This window comes from Anabrus simplex, chromosome 1, assembly GCF_040414725.1.
Source record: "Anabrus simplex isolate iqAnaSimp1 chromosome 1, ASM4041472v1, whole genome shotgun sequence".
Classification (NCBI taxonomy): Eukaryota; Metazoa; Arthropoda; class Insecta; order Orthoptera; family Tettigoniidae; genus Anabrus; species Anabrus simplex.
The window spans coordinates 1,673,048,148-1,673,071,092 of record NC_090265.1 but is presented as its reverse complement, the minus strand read 5'-3'; the positions used below and the strand labels follow the sequence as shown (position 1 = coordinate 1,673,071,092).

General features: G+C 38.0%; 1 protein-coding gene across 1 annotated transcript in view; it reads left to right on the top strand.

Moving 5' to 3' along the window:
* The window catches only part of DCP2 (decapping protein 2), a 288,102-nt gene extending 267,219 nt beyond the window's left edge, over positions 1–20,883 (top strand). Inside the window, exon 7 of the mRNA XM_067138387.2 lies at positions 18,499–20,883. Within this exon, the coding sequence (XP_066994488.1) occupies positions 18,499–18,668 (170 nt within the window). The 3' untranslated portion in view covers positions 18,669–20,883. The remainder of the gene's footprint in view (positions 1–18,498) is intronic.
* Positions 20,884–22,945: the final 2,062 nt, after the last annotated feature.

The following is a 22,945-nucleotide window of genomic DNA, read 5'->3' as shown; positions in this document are numbered from 1 at the left end:
GAGTCCCTTGTCTGTCAAATGGGAGTGTAACTCTATTACTCCCATGGGTCCGTGACTTGCTTAAAATGTTTTTAGCATGCTCGGTGAAAATTCTGTGAAGCAGGATGCTACCCTTACTTACACATAGTCCAAGTGAGGATCTCTCCTGTAACGTTTTAGGGCCCACTGGTGGATTGTATAGTCCTAGTTGCCTGAGCACATGGAGGGCCATGATTGAGTATGTCTGAAATGCCCACTCCCATTCCATAGCAACTGGCATCCCGACTTTCAGGACCACTTACTAGGCCACTCAGCCATTGCCCATGGTTTACAAACTATGTTGTGACTACAGTAAATCACACCATGTACCACGTAAATTAATAACTAAAATGAAAATCCACACTTATAGCTTATAACTGTTTCCAGTCATTCAACCAGGTCTGGAATGAATGAAGCCCCATCTAGCGGCGAGGATAGGTATTGTGCCAGCTGCTGAAACCTGTCACACTCCTCTGGGGCAATGATTGACGACTGAGAGATGAAATGGAATGAAAGATGGAGTACTCAGAGAAAACCTGTCCTACCTCCAGCACAAATCTCACATGGAGTGACCGAGATTTGAACCACGGAACCCAGTGGTGAGAGGCTGGTGTGCTGCTGTCTGAACTATGAACGCTCTAAGCCTGAAAGATATGGATATATTTTGGTTCTCTTAGATACTACTTCAAATTGAAATATGCTCTCTTTTCTTGATGTCATACTTTGCATACTGGATAAGTATTGGAAAGGAACAACCATATATCAAATAAAGTCATATATAGAGAGATGAAAAGGAACAGTAATGGGAAGAACATAATAATAGGTGAATGTGGGATGGAGTAATAAAAACAGGAGACAAGGATGCTGCCTTTAGGATCCTTTTCTCCATTTGTTGTGGTTCTTTTTCTGATCTTTTACCACCTGTATTTGTCTTTATATCTTATGTTTCTTCCCTCTCTCTGTATTTTTATAGCTTTTTCTTATCCCACACTTCCTGCATCAAAACTGAAGATCTGTCAAGATGACCCCTTACTGAATGTTGTAGCCCGCACTTCTAATGAAGCTGGGAGACAGAAATGAACTTGTCGGGGGCTTGGTTTTTTGAGCAGAGAGCCAATATCAAGACAACATTGTATGAAAATTTGGAGATTGTCCTGCCCTTTTATATTTTTGTTTGTCCTTTCTGTTCCTCCTTTTTCCCCACACTGACCTGCCATTGTTTGCATGTTCCTTTCCTTGTTCCTACCTTTTTATATATGACTTGATGCTACTAGATAAGTACTATAGTTTTTAATAGTGTAAATCTGAGAAGCGTTTCACTAGATCAGCATTACGTCTGTCAGCTCTGTGCTCAACTTCAGTTGACAGGTTATTTTGGAAAATGCACAACATGTTTATTAGAACTACTCCAGAGAAAGATATCTGTTTAACCCTAGACTGGGCGCGCCAATTTCTGTCACACTACTGGGCGCGCGGTTGACTTTGTCAACCAGTTGCGTTTTCAATCATTTACAGGCTTCTAACCGCATAAGCATTTCATTTAACGGCGTTTTATCCTTTGTTCATTGTTATTTTCCAAATAAAATTAAAAACTTGTATTAGTGATTAATATGAATTAATATGGATAATCATGAACATGTGATCTAATTCTGATAGGGACATGAATACTGTGCCTGTTTAAAATTAGTTAAGCAGTAGGTACATAATTAAATTAGAATAATGGTCATATTTTAATATTTGCACAATTATACAATGAAATGATCAGATATCCATCCATCATCTAAGGGCTAAGCCTTGTTGCTGCAGCCACATCCCACGGTCTTCAGCAAAACCCAGCTGAGTGATTATGTTCCTAAGGTATGAGAGACGTGGTCTTCCTCTCGACTTCTTCCCTAGGACCTTTCCTTCAAAGACATTCTGGAGAAAGGTGTCATGTCGTACGTGTCCAAGAAATTTAACTTTCCTGTGCTCTATTGAAAAAATTAAGGTCCGTTTCTCATTAACGTCATTCAAGATTTGGATATCAGTCAAAGAAAAATCCACAGCTAGTGTCAGTGAACATCTCAGGGATTATATCAAATATAAATTCTTTTAGATGAATTCGGTTTAGAGTTATTCAGTACAATGCTTCCATTCACGTCATGCAAGTTTTATGGATGTTTCAGCTTAAAATCGACCGCAGAATCAGCAAGTACTTACCAGCTATGTTATCATATTATTTCATGTACTAATATTATAATCTATACATGATAATAATGAATTAAAATTTTAATAGCTATTATTTATTCAAAAGTATAGAATTTGATGGATAAATTAAATCTAAGGCCTTTGAGCCGATGACCTTCAATGTTAGGCCCCTTTAAACAACAAGCAAATCTAAGGCTCAAATATTCATTAATATTTACAGTAATATTTTGCCTAAAACCCTGGTCTAATATCGTTTTCTTCATTTTAATTATCATAGTCTTCAATTTAATAAAATATTAGCTTCTCTCTAAGCTTCTGATTTTATAAATAAATATCTAATTCATTTCACATAAATCTTCGTAGATTAGAATTCTTGAAATAAAATGACCCTGTGTTAACACAAATTGCTTCTCACATCTCCTAGACCTAGGTTTCTTATCAAAGAACTGAACATTGAAAAGCTTATCATGTCAAAAGTAAATTTTTCAATGAATGTTTGAAATGTTTAAAAATATCTTATAATAAAAAATAAAATATTTGATTTTTAAGTGGACTGAGAATGATTATTTAATTGTTATATCTTTCATCATAGGTCTTTAATTAGGTATTGTTAAGTTAGACACACACATAAACATACACCGAATAAGATCAGTTTCAAATATGTAACTTCCAATAACTACCTACCACGATATATATATAAAAAAGTATGTAATTAGTCATAAACAATTATATTCGAAACTAGCTGATGTACCCGTGCTTCGCTACGGGATTCTCAGAAAGACAGACTATGTGGCTTTCCTAACTAAGATCAACATAGATCATTACAAAAACATCAGTAGGAATGTAGCGATTAAAAGCAATGTTATCATATAAAATACTCGATCAAATGAAAAACCTCACATTTTGTCACTTTTAACGAACAGTACTACGGTGCCGATGTAACAGTCCAGAGTTTCACAGCTGGAATGACCAGAATGAACCACTGTGTTACGTACCAGTAGTATCAGAAAATGTATGTATCAGAGGAATGACACACTAAAGAAGAAAGTTATCCAACTCCAGAGATACTTCCCGCCGATATTCAGGCATGCTGTTACACTCGGTACGCCCGGGTGAGTTGGCCGTGTAGTTAGGGGGGCGCAGCTGTGAGCTTGCATCCGGGAGGTAATAGATTCAAACCCCATTGTCAGCAGACCTGAAGATAGTATTCCATGGTTTCCCATTTTCACACCAGGCAAATGCTGTTCTGTACCTTAAGTAAGGCCAAGGCTGCATCCTTCACACTCCTAGCCCTTCCCTATCCCATCGTCGCCGTAAGACCTATCTGTGTCGGTTCAATGTAAAGCAAAATTTTAAAAATAGTGGTTACGCAGCAGTAATCGTATCTATCATAGATGAGTGGTAACAGAAGACACAAAGCACATCACAACAAACAATGGTTAATGTAATGGTATTGTTGATCAGTTATATGAGCATTCTATATTGTAGGCCTTCACATTTAGTTTTCTTTCGACTCTGTGATTTTAGGGCGTCTTATAAAATTATTTATAGCATAGACTGTAGTTCCTTATTCTTCGACTTTACATACCGATTTTCATTAAATTCTGTTTACCCATTTTCTCGTGTCTCGGCGGTAGTACGGACTCAGTAACAAAAATCCATATCCTTGAATATCTCTGTGGTCTTAGCCGGTACGATAACAATGCATAAGACATAAATGATCAGAAATTTAATGCTATGTAACTTTAGTTATGTAGAATTTATCAATGCGACCACTAATAACAAAAAAATGTGAGAATTAAATTTTAGGCCTTCCCCTAAACTACCATTTGTCTCTGCGTGAATACAATCATTTATAGTCCAGATTGTAGCAACTTATTTTGCGACTTTCCCTACTGATTTTCATCAAAATACGACCAGTGATAAGACAAATATCTGAGAGTTAAATTTTAGGCTTTCCCCTAAACTACGATTTCACTCAGCGTGAATACAATTATTTATGGCCTAGATTATAGCGGCTTATTCCCCGACTTTGCATACCGATTTTCATCAAATTCTCTTCATCCGTTTTCTTGTGATGCGTGTACATACATACAGACAGAAATTACGGAAAAGTAAAAATTGCATTTCCTTGTTACTGTGGACATGACCGATACAGAAATACCATTCTTTTCAAATTCTGAGCAATGTACAGACAAAACTCTTATTTTATATATATAGATATCTTCCTTAAAAATATGTGAAATTACCCTGAAGAGATTCAATACCATCGTTGTCAAGTAGTATTTAGGTCTTATCACTTCATTAAATTCAATCATTTAACTGCAAGTTGATAAAGAATGCCATGGATGAATAGTTTTAATTCCTCACTACTGATGGGCTGTCATAAAGAAGACACTAATATCGTATATCCTCTTAACATCCTGTTATTTTAGCTTAAATCAGTTTAAACCATGTAAATATTATGTAATTATCTTCGAAATTGCTATATGAGTGTTAATTATAGATTATTGGAATTATTTCTGATGACCATATCTGTTGTTAACCCGCAAGTTTATTACCTGCAGTCGCTTAATGCGGCCAGTATTCAGGAGATAGTAGGTTCGAATCCCACTGTCGGCAGCCCTGAAGATGGTTTTCCGTGGTTTCCCATTTTCACACCAGGCAAATGGTGGGGCTGTACCTTAATTAAGGCCACGGCCGCTTCCTTCCCACTCCTAGACCATTCCTGTCCCATTGTCTCCATAAGACCTATCTGTGTCGGTGCGACGTAAAGCAAATAACACACACAAAAAAAAAGTTTATTACCAAGTTGCTGCTTATTACGTAATATAGATTATTCCATATTTAAACATCATTACTACCATTCAATCTACCCTTGATCCGTATTTGCGTTACTTAACCATTCATTATTTAACCTAATATATGAAAATCCTTCCTCATATGTGTACATATTTATCATAATTCAATAACTACTTTCTCTTATACAACATTATTCCATAATCTCATATTCCCTTTCTCGTATTTTCTTCATATATTTATACTGTACTGCATCACATGCCAGTATTACTCACTCGATTCTTCGTAACGCACATATCAATTCATTTCATAACTATTTAGATTAACACTTCATGGATCAACAACTAATGATATGCATAGCAATATGCAACTCGCTTATCCCTATATCTTCACATTTAACCTACTCTGCCTTAAACTTGACAATAAGTCTTCAATATCTACGAACTCGGTAACCTACGACTTGATATAAACATGTATCATACTTCATTTTCATCAAAAATCCCTATCTTTGACATGGTTTAATGAAAATCAACTGAAATATTGCTAATGTAACACTTCATTGACATATATTCACTCTCCTACCTTAGGATGTATTTAAATCTTACGGAAGACTACCTATAACCTTCCTTAATGCACCACTATTGAATCGCTCGCGTCGAAACTGCGCGTTATTAAATATTTCATGAATATAATGACCCATTCCTTCAGAATAATATCAATCAAAAACTATCTTCAACAAAGAAATACATAAATAATCTTAAAATAGTGAAACTTATCTTATTCTGTGTCTGTCTGCTGCCGGGGACATTGTTTCTTCTGTTACATCGCTCTGGACAGGTTTTCCCCTGTTCAATGGCTCAGTCATCTGGGAATTTCGGTAAGTGAGCTCGTCTCTGCAGGTGATGTTCGGCTGGAGTCCATCATCATAGGTTATAAACTTCATGGTTCTGATCCGTATTGAATTGCAAGTACAATAACTACATTAACTACTAATCTCCTAGTTACAAGTAACGAATCAACATACTTACAAAACTTATTCCATGGCATGGATTACAATATACTGACACTAGACGCGACTAACCATGTTCACAGAATAAACCACACGTCTCACACACTGATTGACCTTATTATAACAAACAATCCGCAGAAAGTGGTAAAACATGGACAGCTTGTTGTACCAGGTATTTCGACCCACGATCTCATATACTTATGTTACTCTCTCAAGGCACCAAAGTACAAAGCCAGGTACATAATGCGAAGAGACTTCAAGCATTTTAATACTGAGATAATACGAAATGAAGCATATCAATTGCCGTAGAATGACATTCTACTGACTAATGACATTGATGATAAGGTTGACAGACTGAACTCTTTAATATTAGGACTGTATGACAAACACGCTCCGAAGAAGCAAATTCGAGTTTCTCACCCTTCGTCTCCTTGGCTAACAAATGAAATTAAGTCGGTCATGGCAAATCGTGATGCTTGGTATAGGCGATTTAGGCGAACTGAAAGCACTAGTGATTTCGAAAATTACCGTATTCTCCGAAATCAAGTTAAGAAATTAATTCGTAACAGCAAGTATAAATATATTCAAGAGATAACAAACAGACGAAATTCAGCACTAATATGGAAACATTTGCATCAGATGGGTATAGGTCGCAGCCTGACCATGCAGACACCCAGTATACCACTTGATGATCTAAATTCTCATTTTAGGAAAGCAGCATACACTAATAATGATATTACTGACAATAATGACTATGATGCTAACTATCCTAATAATGATAATAATAATAATAATAATAATCATCAACCAGTTGATGACCTAACTAATGATGATATTAACGCCATAAATGCTCATTCCCGAGTAAATCAAGTAAAATTCACTTTCAAAAAAGTTGGGGCGAACGATGTGAAGCGTGTAATTTACTCCCTCAAGTCTGATGCTCCCGGTAATGACGACATACCATTATCTTTCATAAAAAATATTATTGGTGCCATATTACCTATTCTGACGCATATATTTAATCATTGCCTTGTACAGGGAGTATTCCCAACTGTGTGGAAGCACGGTATCGTCATTCCTATTCCTAAGAAGAATTCTCCTAGTTTACCATCAGATTATCGCCCTATATCCATTCTCCCACCCCTTTCCAAAGTACTAGAACGCTTGGTACACGAACAAGTCCTCACTTACTTGACTAACTTCTCACTGCTTGACCCTTACCAATCTGGTTTCAAGAAAGGACACAGCACAACGACTGCCCTACTGAAAGTAACTGATGATATCCGACAGGCAATGGACACTCGACAAGTGACTGTACTGGTTCTACTTGATTTTTCTAGTGCTTTTGATACTGTTGTTCCTCAACTGCTACTTTCAAAATTGGATTCATTAAATTTCAGCAAGACGGCAATAAACTTTTTCAGTTCGTACCTCAAAAATCGCCGTCAGTGTGTCAAAGTAAATAATAGCAGATCTGAGTGGCTTAACAAACCCCTCGGTGTCCCCCAAGGGTCTGTACTTGGACCATTGCTGTTTGCAATTTACTTACACGATGTTGCCAAATCGATTACACATTGCAAGTATCATCTTTATGCTGATGATCTGCAGATCTACTACCACTCAAGAACTGATAAAATTCAGAGTGCTGTAGAAAAAGTTAATGCTGATTTAAGTCTCATAAGTAATTCTGCATTGAGTAACAATCTCAAAATTAATCCTCTTAAAACGCAAGCAATAATCATTGGTACTTCAAAAAACTTACACGTCTTAAAACAATACGAAATTCCTCCTGTAGCACTAAACAATACCATTATTCCATTTTGTGAAACAGTTATGAATCTTGGTGTGGCTATAAGAGAAACATTGAACTGGTCGCAACATGTGATAAAAGTGTGCCAAAAGGTATATCAAAGCCTGCATCCTCTGAAGCGGTTTAAAAATATATTTCCTCGGTCCTTGAAAATAAAGCTCATTCAATCACTCTTGTTTCCAATTCTCGAATACTGTGATACAGTTTTTATTGATATCAATAACGAGCAAAGCATGAGACTGCAACGTGCCCAAAATGCATGCATCAGGTATGCATTCGACATACAACCATACGCCCATGTATCCCCATTCTATACACAATTATCTTGGTTACGACTGAATGACAGACGTAGACTCCACGCAACTACTTTGGTGTATCAAGTGCTTTCTGAAAACACTCCTCCTTACCTATCCACCAGATTTCGCTACCTTAGTTCCCTGCACCTGTTCAATACCCGGTCAGGCTGTACGCTAGAAATTCCTGTGCATTGAACCGCAACCTACAATAGATCGTTCACTATCACCACCACGAGCTGGTGGAATGAACTCCCCAATGACATCAGGGAAGCTAAATCTAAGACAAAATTTAAAATCCTTTGCCAGCGTCATCTTTTAAGCACTTCCAGTCTTTCTTGAGTGTGAATGGGATGCATGAATGAGAGTGAATATGGTTGTTTATTGCAATGTGTTCCTGTATATAATTTAGTTATACTTTACTCACCTTAGTTTAGTTAGTGATACTTAAGTTGCTTTAGTTATACTTTAGGTTGTAAAGATTTCATATGTTTAAATTTTATGTAAAATATACATTGTATATACATGAAGTGGTTAAGTGTAAGAAAGGGCCGGGAGCCCTAACTTCGCCACAATAAAGACGCTTTAATAATAATAATAATAATTAATTTAATAATTACATTGGAGTCCATCAGTCGTCAATCCCATCTTTGATTTAGCAAGCCATTACGTCGATCTCGTCCGCATGCCTGAAAAACACATTCAAAAATAATATTAGTAGCATCTTCCTCTTAGTTGCAAAGCCTTCTTGTACTATTATTTTGCTTTCTAACGACAAATGTGACGTCAGTATATATGCTGTATGCAGATTACCAATATGTCTGTGGTAGCTTATGATCATCTAATTCAATGGTAGTTTATTTTAAATGCTAGCATTTTTAATTCTGTTTCCTAAAGAAACCTTCGCTTTTCTTCCATGCAATGCCAAAGTGAATCCTATTGTTTTTATATCTTCTTTGTATTTCGTTTCAAACTTCGTAAATATGATGTGTACAGAAATAACTTCTCATAATATCTTCAGATTTTACCAGAAAAATTTATATTTGGCTTGGATATATGTTATAAATTAACAGAATTGCTCTTCCGATCTTCAAGGTTGTTTATTTCAAATCAGTTTTCAATTGTTCTTTTTGTTGACTAACAATTTCCAAATGGTATATTTTATTTCAGTCACGGCCACTAGGATTCCAATTGCTCATATCATTTGACTTGTATTTTCCTGCCGTTTAACCTACGAACTTTATAACGTTATTCATGGGAAATGATGATTTTTAAATTCCATATTTTGGTAATCAGGGCAATGAAATGGCACAATGTGTACCTCAGTGTGTTTTCCAAGTTTCATCGTGATCGGAGACTTAACCATTGCCAATGTTCCCTTGTGAGTGTTTGCTACAGTAAGTTCCTCAGCATGCTGTAGGAGAAAGTTTCTTCGCGAGATCTTGATACGAAGGCAGATCAAATATAGACTGAAATTTGAATGTACCGCTGCTGTTAGTAATAATTCTGAGGCGGGGCTTTGCCAGGATGTTGTTGGGGGTGAGGTTTGCATGCACGAACGACGGTGGGAGATCTGGGGGGAGATCTGGGCTGCTTCAGTATGCCATGAGTGAGCAAGAGGTGCACATGTCTGTTGTGCAATGCATCATTATCAAATTTCTCGCAAAAAAGGGCATCAGACCTTCCAAAATTTTGAGATGGCTCCGCACACAGTTTGGGAACGAAACACTTTCGCAGACTTGAGTGTATGATTTGGGCTAAAAAATTTGTGGCAGAAAGAGGAGCTGTGGAAAATGAACCTCATGAAAGGAGACCGCAGACAAGTATCACTGCCAACAACATTGTTGCCATTCATGACATTGGTGAAGATCGGCGAATAAAAATTTTGCAAATCGTTTTAGCTGTAGGAATAAGTTATGGAAGTGTTCAAACCATCATCCAAGATGAACTCCATTTCAGAAAATTGTCTGCCAGGTGGGTTCCTCATCTCCTCGTCCAGGAACAAAAAAGTTTGTCAGAGACTCCTGCATCGCTATAAGGAGGAAGGAGAGCATTTCTTGTGTCGCATTGAGACTTGTGATGAAATATGGGTGCATCATTACACCCCAGAGTCAAAGAAAGCAAGCGTGGAGTGGCGGCAAAGAGACGATGCAGGTCAGGTCAAGGCCAAAACGTCCATCTGCTGGAAAGGTGCTTGCAACCATTTTCTGGGACTCCGCAGGCATTTTGCTGATGAAATTTCTTCATGAATAAAGGACAATTAATGCAGCCTATTTACTGTCACCGTTTGGATGAAGCAGAAGCTGCGTTTTGCAACAAGCAACGCCGGCATCTGATTCAAAACATCATTCTTCTCCATGACAATGCAACGCCGCATACTGCCGCTTTAACGCAGGAAAAACTGGAGGAAATTCACTGGACACCTGTGGAACACCCTCTGTACAGTCCAGATTTATCGCCCTGCAAATACCCTTTTTTTGGACCACTCAGACAAGGCCTAGGAGGACAGCAGTTCGATGATGATGCAAGTGTGGAAGAGTTTGTGCGCAACTGGCTCCACACACTTCCCTCTTCTTTTTATCAAGGCGGCATCAAAAACTTACCAATTCGATGGAGAAAATGTGTATCGAAGGCAGGACGCTATGTAGAAAAGTGATCTCTATATGTGTATCTTTTTTATTTGATGCAATCAATTTTAAAAAATAATTCCCGTTCATATTTTTTCCACACTCGTACTTGTAACCTGTTTGTACTACACCCAAGCGTTTACTCCTGCTAAGTCGAGAACATTACTGAATGTGTGTAACAGTCACCTACGTGCAGCTGGCTTGATAGTATACTTTTTGGCCATTTTGTCCACAACGTCGATTCCATACTTAGTTCCATTGTAACATGTAACGGTGTCTGGTTTCTTCTTTCTGTCCATCCCCACCTGGACATCTGGATGAAGTGAACTGAGCACAAGTACATTCTTACTGACCTTGCCTTGCTAAATACTCGAAGTTATGCCGTTCCTTTTTAGAACTTGGGTGTCATACAGTTGTGCTCGAAATTTTCACCTCCCTTCTTAAAACTAAGAAACAATGTAGGTTTTTATATTAAATAGTTTTCACGTGTAAAGTGATGTGTATTGATTGGGTGGACCAAAACCTAACATTGTTTCTTAGTTTTAACTGTATCAATCCTCCTCTGCGAACCATGTGACCTTGCCACGGTGGGGAGGCTTGCGTGTCCCAATGATGCAGATAGCCGAGCCGCAGGTGCAACCATATCGGATGGGTATCTGTTGAGAGACCAGACTCACAAATGGTTCATCGGAAGGGGGGGTTAGCAGCCTTTCGGTAGTTGCAAGGGTGGCAGTCTAGATGATTGACTGATACGGCCTTGGTCGCTTAAGTGCCGCCAGTATCCAGTATTCGGGAGATAGTAGGTTCGAACCCCACTGTCGGCAGCCCTGAAAATGGTTTTCCGTGGTTTCCCATTTTCACACCAGGCAAATGCTGGGGCTGTACCTTAATTAAGGCCACGGCCGCTTCCTTCCCACTCCTAGCCCTTTCCTGTCCCATCGTCGCAGTAAGACCTATCTGTGTCGGTGCGACGTAAAACAACTAGCAAAAAAAAAGATACGGCCTTGTAACATGGCTTAGCTGTGTTGATACTGCTACACGGCTGAAAGCAACGGGAAACTACAGCCGTAACTAACTCCCGAGGACATGCAGCTCTCTCTGTATGAATGATGTACTGATGATGGCTTCCTCCCGAGTAAAATATTCCGGAGGTAAACTAGTCCCCCATTCGGATCTCCGGGTGGGGCCTACACGAGAGGGGGCGATCATCAGGAAGATGGATACTGACATTCTGCGAGTCGGAGCGTGGAATGTTAGAAGTTTGAATCGTTGTGGTAGGTTAGAGAATCTGAAAAGGGAGGTGGATAGGCTAAAGTTAGATGTAGTTGGTATAAGTGAAGTACGTTGGCAGGAAGAACAAGATTTTTGGTCAGGCGACTACCGAATTATCAACACAAAATCAAACAGGGGAAATGCAGGAGTTGGTTTAATAATGAATAAGAAAATAGGGCAGCGGGTAAGCTACTATGACCAGCATAGTGAAATAATTATTGTCGTCAAGATAGACACCAAACCAATGCCCACCACAGTAGTGCAGGTCTATATGCGTACTAGTTCTAGGATGATGAAAAAATTGAAAGAATATATGAGGAGATAGAAGATTTAATACAATATGTAAAAGGTGACGAGAATCTAATTGTGATGGGAGACTGGAATGTAGTGGTAGGCCAAGGAAGAGAAGGTAGTACAGTAGGAGAATTTGGATTGGGACAAGGGAACGAAGGAGGAAGTCGGCTGGTTGAATTCTGCACTGATCATAATTTAGTCCTTGCCAATACTTGGTTCGAACACCACAAACGACGGCTGTATACGTGGACGAGACCTGGAGACACTGGAAGGTATCAAATAGACTTCATTATGATTAGGCAGAGATTCAGAAACCAGGTGTTGGATTGCAAAACTTTCCCAGGAGCAGACGTGGACTCTGACCACAACTTGTTGGTCATGAAATGCCATCTGAAGTTGAAGAAATTGAAGAAAGGAAAGAATGCAAAAAGATGGGATCTAGACAAGTTGAAAGAAAAGAGTGTGAGGGATTGTTTCACGGAACATGTTGCACAAGGACTAAATGAAAAGGCTGAAGGAAACACTATAGAGGAAGAGTGGAGAGTCATGAAAAATGAAGTCAGTAGGGCTGCTGAAGAAATGTTAGGAAGGAAGAAAAGATCAACTAAGAATCAGTGGATAATTCAGGAGATACTAGACCTGATTGATGAACGACGAAAATACAAGAATGCTAGAAATGAAGAGGGCAGAAAAGAATACAGGCGATTAAAGAATGAAGTGGATAGAAAGTGCAAGGTAGCTAAGGAAGAATGGCTGAAGGAGAAGTACAAGGATGTCGAAGGCTGTATGGTCCTGGGAAAGGTAGATGCTGCATACAGGAAAATCAAGGAAACCTTTGTAGAAAGGAAATCTAGGTGTATGAATATTAAGAGCTCAGATGAAAAGCCACTTCTAGGGAAAGAAGACAAAGCAGAAAGATGGCAGGAGTATATCCAACAGTTGTATGAAGGTAAAGATGTAGATAATTTGGTTCTGGAACATGAAGAGGCTGTTGATGCTGATGAAATGGGAGACCCAATTTTGAGGTCAGAGTTTGACAGAGCTGTGAGTGACCTAAATAGGAACAAGGCACCTGGAATTGATGACATTCCCTCTGAATTACTGACTGCCTTAGGAGAAACCAGCATGGCAAGGTTATTTCATTTAGTGTGTAAGATGTATGAGACAGGAGAAGTCCCATCTGATTTTTGTCAGAATGTTGTTATACCTATTCCCAAGAAAGCCGGTGCTGACAGGTGTGAAAACTACCGCACCATTAGTTTAGTATCTCATGCCTGCAAAAATTTAACACGTATTATTTACAGAAGAATGGAAAAACAAGTTGAAGCTGAGTTGGGAGAAGATCAATGTGGCTTCAGAAGAAATGTAGGAACACGTGAAGCAATCCTGACTTTACGTCTGATCTTAGAGGATCGAATCAAGAAGGACAAGCCCACGTACATGGCGTTCGTAGATCTAGAAAAGGCATTCGATAATGTTGATTGGACCAAGCTATTTATGATTCTGAAGAGGATAGGGATCAGATACCGAGAACGAAGAATTATCTACAATCTGTATAAAAATCAGTCTGCAGTGATAAGAATCGAGGGCTTTGAAAAAGAAGCAGCAATCCAGAAAGGAGTGAGGCAAGGCTGCAGTTTGTCCCCTCTCCTTTTCAATGTTTACATAGAACAGGCAGTAAAGGAAATGAAAGAGAAATTTGGAAAGGGAAACACAGTCCAAGGAGAGGAAATCAAAACCTTGAGATTTGCCGATGATATTGCTATTTTATCTGAGACTGCAGAAGATCTCGAGAAGTTGCTGAATGGTATGGATGAAAGTCATGGGTAAGGAGTATAAGATGAAAATAAATAAGTCCAAAACAAAAGTAATGGAGTGCAGTCAAACGAAGGCAGGTGATGCAGGAAATATCAGATTAGGAAATGAAGTCTTAAAGGAAGTAGATGAATATTGTTACTTGGGTAGTAAAATAACTAACGATGGCAGAAGTATGGAGGACATAAAATGCAGACTTGCACAAGCAAGGAAGAGCTTTTTTAAGAAAAGAAATTTGCTCACTTCAAATATTGATATCGGAACTAGAAAGATGTTTTTGAAGACTTTCGTGTGGAGCGAGGCATTGTATGAAAGTGAAACATGGACGATAACTAGCTCAGAAAGAAAGAGAATAGAAGCTGTTGAAATGTGGTGTTACAGAAGAATGCTGAAGGTGAGATGGATAGATCGAATCACGAGTGAAGAGATACTGAATCGAATTGGTGAGAGGAGATCGATTTGGCTAAATTTGACGAGAAGAAGAGATAGAATGATAGGACACATCTTAAGACACCCAGGACTTGTTCAGTTGGTTTTTGAAGGAAGTGTAGGTGGTAAGAACAGTAGGGGTAGACCAAGGTATGAATAGGACAAGCAGATTAGAGCAGATGTAGGATGCAATAGTTACGTAGAAATGAAAACGTTAGCACAGGATAGGGTGGCATGGAGGGCTGCATCAAACCAGTCTATGGACTGATGACTCAACAACTGTATCAATACGGATCTATACGATGTTCGTAAATTGTACCTCTCTTCTTACCCGATTTATTGTACTAAGAAGACCGGTTCCCTGCGATTTCAGCATTTCAGCTAGCTGCAGTGATGTAAAAATACTATTGCAAGTGACATTCCTACCCTTCTTTGTGAAATTACCCAAACACACATTTCCAGGGCGCCATTTATCCTTTTCTAGATAAGGAAATACATTTTGATTCTTTGTCCACGGCCATCCAGAATTTCGGTCCATATTTGTCAAGCTTGGATGCCATAAATTGCAGAAAGCGACAGCGAATTTTGCTCTAGAACAGTTGCTCATCAATTGTAATCCAAGCTCCAGGCTTATAGCAGATCTGACAATTTGAAATAAACCTATCTCATACTTATCAGTTTTAAGTCTCTCTGACCTTGAGGATCTGATATCGAATCTGAAGAACCTCAAAATTTCTATAAAACGATCTCGGGATATAGCATTCTTACACAATTCAAGTCCCAATTTTTTGAACCAGAGTGATTTCAAATCCAAGGTTCTTGCACAAGTTTCACTACAAGCATACCGTATACCTAGAAATGCACCAAGTTCCTCCATAGTCACAGACCAGTTCTTTCACTGTAGCTGCCTTTCAGCCTGTGTTTCTATACATTTCTGTATGTTTTTAAGGATAAATTCATCCATGAAGAGTCTCCATGCGCTTGTGACACACCCATCAACAATATTTCGTTTTGCATTTTGTGCTGGATATGACTGCTCCCTCAGGACATTCTGTTGAGCTCACCTGCCAACATTAGTGTCACAAGGATTCACAACTCGCCATTCAGTGCCATCTGGTGCAGTTATCACGGAACCAGGTACCAAATATGGAGTATGCTTCTTATCCAAGTCTTGTCGATGACGTCCTTGTCCAGGAGAGAGAGTTGTGTGTTGAGCTTCACCTTCAACAGAAGTAGTGGCAACTTCTTCATTTCGACTTCTGGGAGCTTCTGTAGCGGGACCTGCAGCTCCAGTGGATGGAGTATTTTCTGTCCAAGTGTATTGTGAACGACCTCGAACTCCTAATTGTGAAATAAAAACAGTATCTGTCATGCCTTTTGGCATAAATATGAAGAATATGTATACATTTTACATAACAATGAAGAAACTGTAAAACTTTGTTACCTCTGCCTGTCTTGTTTTCAAGTTTTCCAACCGTAGATATATCTGGCGAGTCAGCTGCATTACTTTCAATCTCTTCAAGCTCCGAACTGGAAGGAGAGGCTCGTGGGGAATAATAATCATCTAATGAACTGATTCTTCCTCTCTCGTCCCCAGAGTCACTTCACTTAGTTCCTGGAGAGAAACTCTTATAATCATCCGGTCTCAAATATCTTCTGTTCTCCATATTTGAGAAATCATTCATAAAATAAACACAACAAACAGCTCGTTATACAAATAGCAACAAACTGTTTATAGCTCAATGAACGCTTTACAAGCTACTTACTGCGAATGACGAGTGTGTTCTAACCTTGACTGACATTGGTGGAGTGGGGAGGGGATAAATAGTTTAATGTAGTGGATAGAGTAGAGTGGGGGAAGAAGCAAACAGTCTGCATCATGCATAGGAAACAAAATAGAAGGAAAGTTATGGATATATGAGGTGAGTTCTTGTAAAACCTAATATGGGTCAAAAATGACCCTTCCGTCCTTCTAGGTTAATGGAATTTTGGGGGCCAAGCTGTTGGGGCTGGGGCATCCAAATTTCAACGACAGTAAATAAAGCCTAAATGATGAAAAGTCATACAGTCTTAATGAAATCTAAACCGAGCTCGATAGCTGCAGTCGCTTAAGTGCGGCCAGTATCCAGTATTCGGGAGATAGTACAATAGGTTCGAACCCCACTGTCGGCAGCCCTGAAAATGGGGCTGTACCTTAATTAAGGCCACGGCCGCTTCCTTCCCACTCGTAGCCCTTCCCTGTCCCATCGTCGCCATAAGACCTATCTGTGTCGGTGCAACGTAACACAACTAGAAAAAAAAAATTAAATCTAAGACAAATTATGGCAACAGCAGAGTTTTAAATTCATAAAAGGGTAAAAATGACCCCTCTGTCTTTCTATTGTTAATATCCATGACATTTCATCACATAAACATTATGTGAATATGAAGATGAGATATGAAGGCATTTGCACTGGGAGTACTTCTTCCTTGTCATAGACAGGCTTGTAGCTAAGCTAGTATGTAATAAAATGCTATTTTGAATGAACTTGCAAAAATGTAGCTTAATTCAGAACTTTTAAACCCTGGTAATACGTGCCAGGTTAATACACTATCCTTCATAATATGCAGTTTCTGGTCAGGTCCCAGCACATCTTGTATTTAAAGCCCTTAATAATTATCCCAATATTTATTTTGAATCCCACCTGTTACACTTCGTGGAAGTGCATGGACGAAAAAATAATTTTTTGTTACATTTCCTGGCTAGGTTCGTTCATCTTTAAAGTACTCCACCCTTTATTTACATGATGTTTTTGCAAAATATTGGTCCCGTTACACACATTCTTTAAACTTATAACCTCGTACAGAACAATACTGTGACCACCATGGTGTTACGCCTTCTCTCGTACACACTCATTCCTATTCCATAGTTATGGAAACTTTTTCTTGCCATTTTCATGTTGTCCTTGAAGTGTGTATATGATTAAAATGAGTGTTAAACCCACTTAAGAAACTCTTGAATTAGATTAAATACATGTTCACGCTGGTGCCACACTTGACAATGGCGATGGGGAAGACAAATCAATTGAATCAGTTCCTGTGTGGCAGAGTGCCGTGGCAGTAATGCGAGTGATACATTCATTTATCATTGCTTTCGATGATATGTTGAAAGAGTGTAAATTCACTGTTAAATTGTATAGAATATGTTAATATCCATATTTGTATTTTATGAGTTTACTGCAAAAAGTGACCATAACAAATGATGCACAATTTTTAGAATACACATTTGAAACATCCTGACAATCCCAAAATTAGGGTTAAAATATTTTCTTCTTATTTACCAGTTTATCTGTTTTAGAATATATTTTTGAAGACTGAAATCATAATATACAGTATAAACTGTTGGTCGCCAATGTACTATGATGTTTTGTGTTTTGCATTATGGAGTAAAAAGGTGACCAAGTCACATTACCTACATATGGCAATGGAGAAGACAAATCAATTGAATCAGTTCCTGTATATATTCAGGTAATGTGACAATCACATTTTTTTACTCCATATGCAAAAAACAAAACATCATTTTTAGATCAGTTAAAAATGACTAAGTCATGTTGATTACAATATTGAAACTGTAGCATTTCAAATGTAAAAGTGACCAAAGTGACTTGGTCGGAGCTACTTGGTATTTGATTTATCATGTAAAACTAACCTGACACAATCGACTTTTATTCTACGCTATTCTGCATATTGAGACTGGATCAAGATAGTGGCAGATATTCCTGTCTTCTAATCTTCGGACTGAGAAACTGACTTGGGCATTTTTCCAAGTAAAGTTCTACTCCTTATTATGCAGATAGTCATTTAATCACATTGAAGCCAATTTTTGCAGTATACTGAAGATTTGTATTTTGAATTGTTTTGGTCTTTCCAGTTATCATTAGTCCTATTTTCTGTTAATTATTTCAGAAGATGAAAAGTCCAGGACTCGACATTCAAACCACAACAGTAACACAAATGGTAACTCAGCAAGTCAAGATAAGTTCACTCTTCTTCCTGCAGATTTGCTACAGTTCACAGCTCCTTCATGGGTTAACTTCAGGTTTGATTATGATACAATTATTAGTTGTTTCAATTAGATATACCTTGACAGAGGGAAGAAATAGCTGCATTTCAGAAAATAAATTTTCTCTTCTTGTGGATGACCAATCCATATATATTATACAAAAATTCTACTAAAAATGCAATAGCAAATGTGAACATTTGTGTATAGTACTGGAAAATGCCAGATGTCGCTGATGGTCTCAGATGTGTCTGATAAGATTGACATTTAGCACCTGCTCTCTCAGTTAAATCATATAGCCGTTGAGCTGTTCAGAAAAATCTGTGCTAATTTTGGCTAATGTTTTTTTTTTTAGTACGTATAAATTAAGAATTTTTTTCCAACACAAAATTCAAAACAGTAATCTGTTTAAAGTTTTGTATGCTTTTTCTTAGTTATAAAGTGGGTTTTACGATTTACCTTGTCTCATTAGTTAATCAAAATAAGTTATAATTAATTTGAAACCAATCCTGTTATATTCTGCCTGAAAGGTGGGAAGAAATGTCAGACTTGCTTGTATATCTCAAATCTCTGTATTATATATTTTATAATAGTGTTTTGAAATAATAATAATATCATACATACAGAAATCTTCATTATAGAACGTTGTGTCTCAGTATTCTTATAAAACATTCTGAGCATGCTCAGTAAATTTTTGTGATGTAGGACTCTGGCCTTACACATCATATGAGAAGGAGAGAGAGAGTCCGTCCTACCCTTGTCCTGTTTCTCAACAGGGTCAGGTATGAAGTGAGATGAAGCTCCATAGTGAGTTTTTACAACCGCATACCCTTCTCGATGTTTGACCACAGTGTTTATGCTGTAGAGCTATTTGTACTCTGAGCAATTTACAGAACCATTATGCGGCATTTCAGAAAATTAATTCCCGGTTGGTCTGCACCCCTCCTACATTTGGCAACTACTTCGACTTCATGTTTCTGTGTGCAGCTGTTCATGCATCAGAATGAAAACTCCCATTCTACCCATTCTACTGCAGAGTTTGTGTCTGAAGCTCTGTTGCAGAATTAAAGTCAAGCTTCCCCTAGTTGCAAGGCAGCTTTGAGAAGTGTTTTGTACCTCAATATCTAGCATCAAAGGAGTGTGTCAGAAGAAAGCAAGGGGGAAGTTTACAAATTTGTGGATATACTGCTTATATGTAGAGTTCGTCAGTAAATAATGAGCAGCTGTGGAGCTATATCCAGACACACGAACTGCAGATCGCAGTGTGTTCTGTAATGTAGAGAAGAGACTATGCCAACATGGTAAGCTTCATTTAGCAACTTGTCCACTGAGGACACGGCAAACTGTTGCTGTAGAACCTCATAAAAGTCCCAGAGCTTTGTCTCACATGTTGGAAATACATCATTTTAAAGTACAAAGAATTATTAAACATAATCTACGCTGTCATCTGTTAAAACTGCACATAACTTGGCACCTGCAACTGGATGACTGTCCACCATGAGGCTTTCTGAGAGTGAGTAGTGCACACCTGGAGTATAAATTACATTGTTACAGTACTTAAATATAAATTTATGTATGTAGTGCCTTTGTTGTTTTGGTGTAGAGATTATGCCTCCACGATCACCTGATTTAACACCCATCTATTTTTTTTTATGGGGGTATTTGTGTGATAACATTTATGCAACATACCTGCAAACAGGCTGGCCTTGTGCATAAATTGTGTAGCAACAGCAACTATTTCACCAGGAATGTTAAGAAAAGTATGAAAAGCATAATGAGAAGAAAAGCATTGTATGCAGAACAGGGAGGGTCTAACATTGAATATCTGTTGTCATGAAAGGTTGCTCTGATCTTTCAAAGTAATACTACTATCATCTACAGACAAAAATTCTGAGGTAGTGATGGTGGTGGGAGGTGATTTTTGCTTTGTTTTAAGAGGAAGTACAAGATAACCATTGAAAATCTGCTTGAAAATTATTGAGGTGAATCAGCAAGGATCTTTCTTTATACAATATGTCATAATAGATTCATCTTGCTAATGCATAACAGTAGGTTCTATTGGTATATGTACCAAAAGCTCATTATAATCAGTGTAGCCAGAATTTTAAGCACTAACGGATTAGAATACAAAGTTTGCATGTTCTGCTGCAAACTTCTTGGGCTGATCCTATTCCTCAGATTTCCCTTTATCCACCTGAGTGCATTTGCGGTAGTTACGTGATCCATTTATATTGAATATTGTAACATGATGAGGGGTAGGTAAATAAACACACAACGGGTAGTGTTTGCTCTAGGTGGCAGGTGGTGATTTTTGTTTTAAGAGGAAGTACAACTGGGCAACCATCCCCTACTAACATTAATCTGAAGGAAAGTAGAAAAGGTCTGACAATTTGAAAAAGGAAGGTAGCGGCAAATATGACGAAGGACATGAAAATGAAAGACCCCCTAGGCCTGGGAACCTAATACTGTCGAGGTCGAAAAAAGAACAAGAGTTAACCAAGGGAGGTTGGATAGGATAGATGAAAGTGAGGAGCCTGGCACAAGTGGAAGCAATGCCAGGACAAAGCTATGGGCCCCATAGTCACTAACCCACACTCCCAAGTTAAAAGCCCCTGGGGCTCTATGGCAGGAAATATCATGGATGTTATTCTACCACCCCCACCTCCAGAGAGGTGCTTACTCTAGGATTTATTGACAAACTAATAACTGCTTACACTGACTTCACAGGCACACAATTACACCAGTTCGTGCTTTCTCTGCTCTCTCTAATTTTGACTCTAGTTATTCTCTTTATTACTTACAAACTAAAATTAATCTCACTAGGCTCTCTTCCGCAGCTGTCACTTACAACCTAGGGCAGTTCACGATTATGCTCACTGTTAACTATCATGATCACACAGTTCACAGCTTGCACGTACACTACACAGTCTTACAATTCTGTTTGTATTGTACAGTCCGTACACTTACTGTGGTCTTTGTTCACTGTCCCTCATCACTCGACACCCAGTACATAGCCATAATGTAGCACCATTGGTCTTACTCATTTCCCCACACCTTATACAGTATCTCCTACTCTTTAAAATTGAAAAATGGTAACTAAGTGCTGTTCACAGTTCGTGAGTCCATGAGAAAAGTTCAATGTAATTAATGTACAGTACATCATTCTCTAGTTTGTTCTGTGAATTAGTGGTGGTGTCGGCATATCGATCCCAAGTTTGTGAGTTCAAACCCAGCAGGGGTAGCCAAATTTTTGAAGGGAAGAAGAATGTCCATTTTGACTCCATGCTATATGAATTTGGCATGTGGGAAATGTTTGCGTGTCATGTTTGGTGTTTACACGAAAAAAAATTAATTAAAACTTCAGCCATAGGCACTCTGCAGAGTTCTGGTTTTTCTACCATCTGGTAAGTAAAACAAAACATCAAAATTGACACACAGGTGGCCAGAATGGCATCACATTAAAATGCCTGCACACACTAGCCAAAGCCATACAATTATTATCATCACTAATTTTTAATGTTTTACGTCCCTCTGACTGCTTTTGCTTTTTCCGAGATGTTGAAATGTTTTCCTTGCAGATGATTTTTTATATGTTGGTAAATCTACTGACATGAAGCTGGCAAATTTCAGCACCTTCAAATACGTCTGCACTGAGTTGGAACCGAATCTGCCAATTTTGGCTCAGAAGGCCAGCACTTCCATCCAAGCTGCTCAGCTCAGCATTATGACGACGACCGTGATGATGATGATGATGATGATGATGATGATGATGATGATGATCATGATCATGATCATAGTACTGTACCTGCACATCCATTTTTTGAAGGAGGCAGGGGAGAAAATTAATATTAATGACTCATGTCTACAGGTCATGAAAGTAATGAAAAAGTCATCTGGAGTTTTGGCTGAAAAAGTCATGAATTCCAGCACCTCTGCTTCTCTGAAAACCGTAAAATTAGTTAGTGGGCTGTAAGGCAAGTAAAATAATAATTATTATTATTATTATTATTATTATTATTATTATTATTATTATTATTATTATTATTATTATTATTATTATTATTATTATTATATTAATATTATATAATAATATTAATTATAATATTATTATATAATATTATAATATTATAATTATATTATTATTATTATTATTATTATTATTATTATTATTATTATTATTATTATTATTTCTTCTTCACAGTCAGACCTGTATCTGGAACAGCTTAGTTTGTACTCAGTTTTACTTTTCTACCTTAGTCTTGAAATATTCCATAATATCTTGAGTGCATAGACTTTTGAAATTTATAAACTGTTTTATTTTCTATAATCATCGTCATCGTCGTCATCATCATC